Source organism: Chrysochloris asiatica, unplaced genomic scaffold (assembly GCF_000296735.1).
Source record: "Chrysochloris asiatica unplaced genomic scaffold, ChrAsi1.0 scaffold00005, whole genome shotgun sequence".
Lineage (NCBI taxonomy): Eukaryota > Metazoa > Chordata > Mammalia > Afrosoricida > Chrysochloridae > Chrysochloris > Chrysochloris asiatica.
The window spans coordinates 41854762-41861827 of NW_006408523.1; the positions used below are offsets into that span (position 1 = coordinate 41854762).

Here is a 7066-nt window from a genome sequence, read left to right on the forward strand (position 1 = left end):
ATGATTCCAAGCCTCTTCCACTCTCATCTTTTCTTTCTTCCACACATGGAGGACCAATAGCTTCAACTTAGCCGCTTAGGACCTGCTTTTAAGATCCCAGACACTACTCACCAAAGTAGGATGTAGAACATTGTCTTTGTGGACTATGTTATGCCAGTTGACTATGGTCAGCACCATTTATTGGATATTCTATCATTACATTAAGTAAGAATGTTTATAATGCCTTTCATAATTCTTACTGGCCTCTTTTCTTCAAGGTTTATGAAAATTACTCATTTGAAGAACTGCGTTTTGCATCACCAACTCCTAAGAGGTAAGAATGAATCATTTTCATAAAACATTAAGTCAAAACGTGTGCTGTTAACTGCTTGCAATTAAAATGTTACTGCATCCCAATTTTATTGTCTATAAATATTTTACAGCATTTAAGGAAATTTTCCAGTAGAGGTTTCCCACATGTTTAATAATGTATAGATCTGCAGATAGAATGTATTTATATTCAACTGGAATACTATCACTAAGTTATACTTCTGTGGTGGTGGTGGTGGTGGTTGTGTGCCATGAAGGTGACTCATTGCAACCCTGTGCAGGATTTCTGAAACTATAAATCTTTATGAGAGCAGAAAGCCTCATCTTTCTCCTATGAAGTGGCTAGTAGATTTCAAACTGTTGACCTTGCAGTTAGCAACCCACTGCGCTACCAGGACTCCTTCACTTAGGTGCAGAGCAAGAATAATTAGTCTCTAAAAATGTATAAAGTCCTTTCAAGTTAGTTGATTTGTTGTCTCTTTTGTTCGCTTTGTTTTTAGTTGGTTTTATTTTTGTTTTTACTATTTTTTTTTATCATTTTCGCCTCACAGTGAGCTGTAGAAAGATTTTAGTGTGTGTTTTACTTGTGTTCTGTTGTGGTTTTCAGCTCTTGTGTATTCTAGTAACTCCAGATTCAAGCATTTGTCTTGAATTAGTATTTTATTTGCTTATTAGGAGCAGTAGCATTTAAAATAGATGCATGGACAAAATTATTAGATTGATTTTACTACTAGAGTGACTACCTTCATAGAAAAAGTTTTGAGTTGAATCTGATGCATATCAATTATTTATAGATTGTATTTATAGATCATATACAACATTACCTGTTAGAAATGAACAGATAATTTTTTATTTATTCTGACATATTTCAAAATTTGGTGCTCATTATAGAAAGTTTTCTGTCAAAATAGCTAGGTGTAAGGGTGTATATTTGTCTTTTGTCTCTGGACAAAAGACAAAACGAGTGTTTTGTCTCTAGCTCAAATTTCTTAATCATAGTTAAGAAATTTCCTCTGTGATAGAAGCATATAAACTTTTTAAGTAAATATGATCCATAGCATATTAAGCAAGATAAAACTGATCATTTACTACTAAATAGGCTTTAGATTAAACTAAAATGATCTCATATCTAAGTCTATTTATTTATTCATTCAGCAAGTACTGTTAAGCCCCTGCTATACAAGATCTAGGATACAGTTATGCACAAGATAGACAAGGTATTCATTCTTATGTCATTTACATTCCTGTAGAGAAGTGATTTTTAAATACATAAACAAAACAGTGGCAATAAGTAGGGTTACTTGATACAGAGTGATGGGAAAGAATCAGGCTTAGACGACAGGAAAAGCCAATGTAAAGAAGTGTCATTTGAGTGGAGACCAGGGGAAATTGTATTCTAGTCAGAGAAAACCTATGGTGATATGAACTTGTTGACTTAGAGAAACAGAAAGAGAGTAAGCAAAAGGGGAAATGCTCGACTATGAAGTCAGAGAGCTAGATGGGCAATGTCTATATACTGTGTTCTTATTGGCTAGGCTAAGTCTTTGTTTTGTTTAATTTTTTACTAAGAAGATTTATTTTGACATTTTAAGGATTGTGACTTAAACAGATGTATAGCTTTTAAAAGATCATTCTGGCTTCTCTCAGGAGACTGAATTATAGGAGAGCAATAGCTGAAAGAAATAAGTTATGAAGCTGCTATACTATTCTAGAGCCTATTCAGTGACTTGGACTGAGGATGGAAGGAAGGTTAGCAGTGGAAACGAAGAGATGTGGATAGAGGTGAGATATACTTAGAAGTAGAACCATAACGGCTTGCTGCTGAAATGGAAACATAGGAGATGACACAAAGAGAATCAGTGATTGTTTTTGCATGACAGTAATAGAGTTACTTGATCCCAAACCCTAAAATAGCTGTACAGAAAATGTTTACTGACTGCGGGTAGAGATCATGACTTTTACAAGGATCAAGAAGCTGAGGAATGAGTAAGTGGTTTTGTTTTGCAGGTGGTAAGGTCATTGGAAAGTAAGAACTCTTCTTTGGATATATTAAAACCATCAAGGTATCAATAGGCCCTTTGTGAGTATCCTAAGTGGAAATACTCACAAAGAAACAACTAGAAATATCAATTTGAAACTCAGAGGAAAAATAAACTAAGGAATCATATAGATGGTATTTAAAACGAGGCATGAATGAATAATCAGTTAGAAAAAAACGCAGCAATATCAGGAAGCTCTAAACCCAAATCCTGGGGTCTTACTTAAGTTAAAAATTAGTTAGAAGGGTAAAGCCAACAAAGCAAAAAGATGGTAGTATTTCACGGAAGTAGAATTGTTCAGCTATCAAATGAATCAGCAGTTGCAATGAAATGCTAGACAGGAAGGGAGTCATGGGGATTCAGTGCATTAACTGCTAACCAAAAGGTTGGCAGTTCAAGCCTACCAGCTGCTTCATGGGAGGAAGATGAGGGAGTCTGCTTCTGTAAAGATTTATAGCCTCGGCAACCTTATGGAGCAACTCTACTCTGTCCTGTAGGCTCACCGTGAGATGGTAATAGGTTTGGTTTTGGTTGGCAGGTATAAAAGCCTAGAATAGACTTAAGTTGTAGAAGAAAACAGGAAATAAGAAAAAGTAAAGGTTGATTCTAGATAAGTCTTTAAATAAATTGTGATATAAATAGTGGAAGATTTATATCATACTGTGTTGTTGTTAAGTGCTGTCAAGTCGGTTCTGACCCATAGTGACCCTATGTAGTAGGGCTTCCAAGGAGTGACTGGTGAGCTTGAACTACTGACCTTGTGGTTCAAACTGACTTTGCAGTCCAGCACATTAACCCACAGCGTCACAAAGCTTAGGTATATATAAAGGTGGGAGATTCTAAAGCTGGTTTATCTGCTAATAGAAATGATTCAGTAAAGTGAGAGAAATTGACACATGAGAAGAGAGCAAGATATTGCAGCATGGAGGTTTGGGATGGGATGAGATCCACAGTACAAGTGGAGTGTCTGACTTCCATTGTATTGGGAGAGAATGTTGGGGGAATTAGGTTTATAAATGTGCTTGGACTTGGAGGTTCTTAATATCAGATTACTTCTGAACAAAGATATGATCAGCTGAGAGTGAAGCAGGAGAAGGTTTGATGGAGGTTTGATAAGGAAGTAGAAATTAAATTGAATTATTTTTGGAGAGTAGGAAAACAAACAGGATAATACAATTGCTAGGAAGTGTGATAATACAAACAAATTAAATTTCTATTAAAATATCTTAACAGTAGTGTTGGCTGTTTAACCAAAAGTAAAATATCCAAGATCTGTTTTAATATCTTTTCAGACCGAGTGAGAATATGCTAATTCGTGTCAATAATGATGGTACTTATTGTGCAAACTGGACTCCAGGAGCTATTGGACTCTACACTATTCATGTTACCATCGATGGCATTGAAATAGGTATCTATTTTTTTTTATTGTGAGTTAGTTTGTGTGAAGAACTAGAAACAGAATCAACTCTCTTCTAGTTGTACCATTTAGCTGCTGTCATAAATATAAACGTGTCATAACTTTAGCGAGTCTAAGGTCTTAAAACTGTCATTATTATGGTGTCAGCTCCATGGTGTCTTCCCTCAGTTCCCTCAGTCTTCTCCTCTGTGCTGCTGTAGGACTTGGTGCAAACCTATCATGCTGCGTGGTACAAAGGATGGAATTCAGAGATTTGTTTTAATTGCTTGAAACAACTGTAAATATTTGTAAGATCAAGTTAAAGGAATCTTTCTCTCTTTTTTCAAATGCTACAGTTTTCTTCCTTGTCTTACAGATGCTGGCCTAGAAGTAAAAGTAAAAGACCCACCAAAAGGCATGATACCACCTGGAACTCAGCTTGTCAAACCAAAGACTGAACCTCAACCAAATAAGGTTAGAGCGGAAGAAATTCAGACCTTGAGTCATTCGAAAAGTTTTAAGGGCAAAGTGCATTGTTTCCCATTATGTTTCAAAATGTCTACCATTCATCCATTATTTTACCTGATTTGAATTCTAAATATTCCTAAATAAGTTTGAAGAGTATTTCATCGTGATTCTAATCATTTCTAAATTATAGAATGACTTGTTTATATAATCCTTTAATGGTTTATATATGTTACATATCTTCTGTTAACCAAAATTTAGAACTGCTGATAGTTTTTTTGTACTAGTATTGCTTTTTAAAATTTATAATTAAGTGTCGAGTTTTCAGGGTGAGAGTATCCCATGCTGTTGAAAGAAATACTCATTTCCTAACATCTAACTGGGAGTGGTGGCTTTGTAAGATAAGCATAAGACTATGAACTACAAGGTCAGTAGTTCAAGTCCACCAGCCGCTACAAGGGGGAAAGCTGAGACTTGCTCAGATTTATAGCTTTTAAAACCCTATACAGGATCACAATGAGTTGGAATTGTTCAACAGCACTGAACAAAAATAGAAACGTCTAAATAGTAGCAATATGAATTTTAACAAATTGATTTATAAAAGAAACATATAGGAAATGGAATTTGTATACCTCTCCTATAGGCAATAAATTATTCTTTTCTTGTTATCATATCTCTTCAAAGTTTGAAAAGAAAAATATATGAATAATTTTTTTATGTCTCCTAACCCCCAGTAAAGCACATTTCAATATTTTTTTTAAAATTCTGTCACTGTTACGTGTAAACCACAAAGGGAAAACAGTTACAAATGATTTGGGGAAATGCCCTCAAATTTAGCAGTATTTTTAATGTGTTTAATTTGATCTCTTCTTATAAGACCTCTGCTCCATGTTTTTCTGTCTCACTGTCTCTGTTTGCCTTTCTCAGGTTCGAAAGTTTGTGGCCAAGGACAGTGCAGGACTCCGTATCCGTAGTCACCCTTCCCTTCAGAGTGAACAGATAGGCATAGTTAAAGTCAATGGAACTATCACTTTTATTGACGAGGTAATTCATTAAGAAAGTTTGTGTGACACATTTTGGAAAGAAACTTTTTGTATCATTTGCACAATTATAAGATTACTAGATTTTCTGTTTGAAAATATTTTAAGCATTTTGAGAGATTATTTTGTAAAATATATTAAAGGCACACTTGTAGCACTGTGGGTAAGTGCTCTGGCTTGCTAACCAAAAGATTAGTATTCAAACACACCAACTGTTTTACAGGAGTAAGATGTAACACTCAGCTTCCATACAGATTTACAGCCTTAGAAACCCAGTGGGCAGCTCTAGTCTGTCCTGTGGGGCTGCCGTGAGTCAGAATTGATTCAGTGGCACTGTGCTTGTTTGGTAAAATACACTGATTGAGTTGCACTTGTTTTGGTTAATTTTCTTTATCAATAAAAATAATCTCAAATTATATTTTGAGTGTGAAATAAACACACTTAAGTATAGTAGGCAAAATTGGTACCAAAGACCCACTAGAAACAGGTAAAATACTTATTGAATTTTTTAACTGTGTATTTATTTCAAATGTTGCTTTTCTAACTTTGGACCGGTATACTTTTCTGGTAATACAACTAAGTAACATCTGATTATTAAAATCTAAATTGAGGGAGAGGAAGATACTTTGTGTTTCTTCAGGAAGCACCTGTTTTACTGTTTCAGCTATTTATCTTAACAGGTGATTCTTTTGTGCTTTCACTCATATTTTTATTTTTTTTTTATTTTTACTTTTTACACTTGTGCCATGTGAGTTATCATATTGCTTTGCCATTCCTTGCTTCTTTTTTCCTTAAAGGTGCTTTCAGACTTACCTTATGCAAACCAGATGCTTAATCTCCACGCTCACCATTATTTGCCTGCTTTATCATTGCTAGCCTCAGAGGAGTTACAGGAGGGCACGGCTTGTTTTTGTTGCTTATTTCCCATAGATCCACAATGATGATGGTGTATGGCTGAGACTGAATGATGAGACAATAAAGAAGTATGTTCCTAACATGAATGGTTACACTGAAGCCTGGTGCCTCTCTTTTAATCAGCATCTTGGCAAGAGCCTTCTGGTCCCTGTTGACGTAAGTAAAAGGTGGTTTTAAAAAAGCGTTAATAGGTCACTCTGTCCTTATAGGACTTTGTTTAGTTAAGGTTTTAATTTTAAGGTAAACCACAACTAAATAACATTGTAGGTGCTTAAACTCTTAAGTGCTTCCATGTGAACAAAGTGGAATTTAGAGAAGTTAAGGTCTTAATGTTTGTTATTCCTCACCACAGACAGAAAGTAATAAATTATTAAGTAGGGCCACCAAATTCTGCTTTTCACAAAATTAGGAAATGGTAGTGGCTGCATTTTTTCCTCTTATTGACACTACTTTTGGAACAAATTCCAGATAAAATTCATTAATTCAAAATTATTATATATTCGAAACCATGTATAACATGTTTGCTTTTTATGCTGACATTTTGTAATCAGTAGGGGCTTCAAAAAGTTCATGGAAAAATGGAATTTTAAAAAAAGGAATTTTTCCTCTAACACTTTGAAGCTCCCTCATAGTTCTGTGTAACAATCTTTTCTTTTTCTGACTTAACAATACTTTTGTATTAAGATAAGGTGAATTTTTAGAGTTAGAGTGCTATAGTGTTTTCATCTCTGGGAAAATTCACTGAACTCTTTTGATAAAGACTACATCAGCCAGTGTTCATAAGCTATCACTTAATAGTACAGTCACCCACACCTCTTTATGTTACTTAACCAGAAACAAATAATTCTTTTTCATCACCATCAAATGTTTGAGCACCTTGTGTCACTGTAAATAAGTTGTAC

General features: G+C 34.8%; 1 protein-coding gene across 1 annotated transcript in view; it reads left to right on the plus strand.

The window, feature by feature from the left end:
• Window positions 1-7066, plus strand: part of MYCBP2 (MYC binding protein 2, E3 ubiquitin protein ligase) — a 365677-nt gene that overhangs the window by 255576 nt on the left and 103035 nt on the right. Inside the window, exons 48-52 of the mRNA XM_006832026.1 lie at window positions 258-313; window positions 3641-3756; window positions 4121-4218; window positions 5137-5253; window positions 6180-6320. Coding sequence (XP_006832089.1) covers window positions 258-313; window positions 3641-3756; window positions 4121-4218; window positions 5137-5253; window positions 6180-6320 — 528 coding nt within the window. The remainder of the gene's footprint in view (window positions 1-257; window positions 314-3640; window positions 3757-4120; window positions 4219-5136; window positions 5254-6179; window positions 6321-7066) is intronic.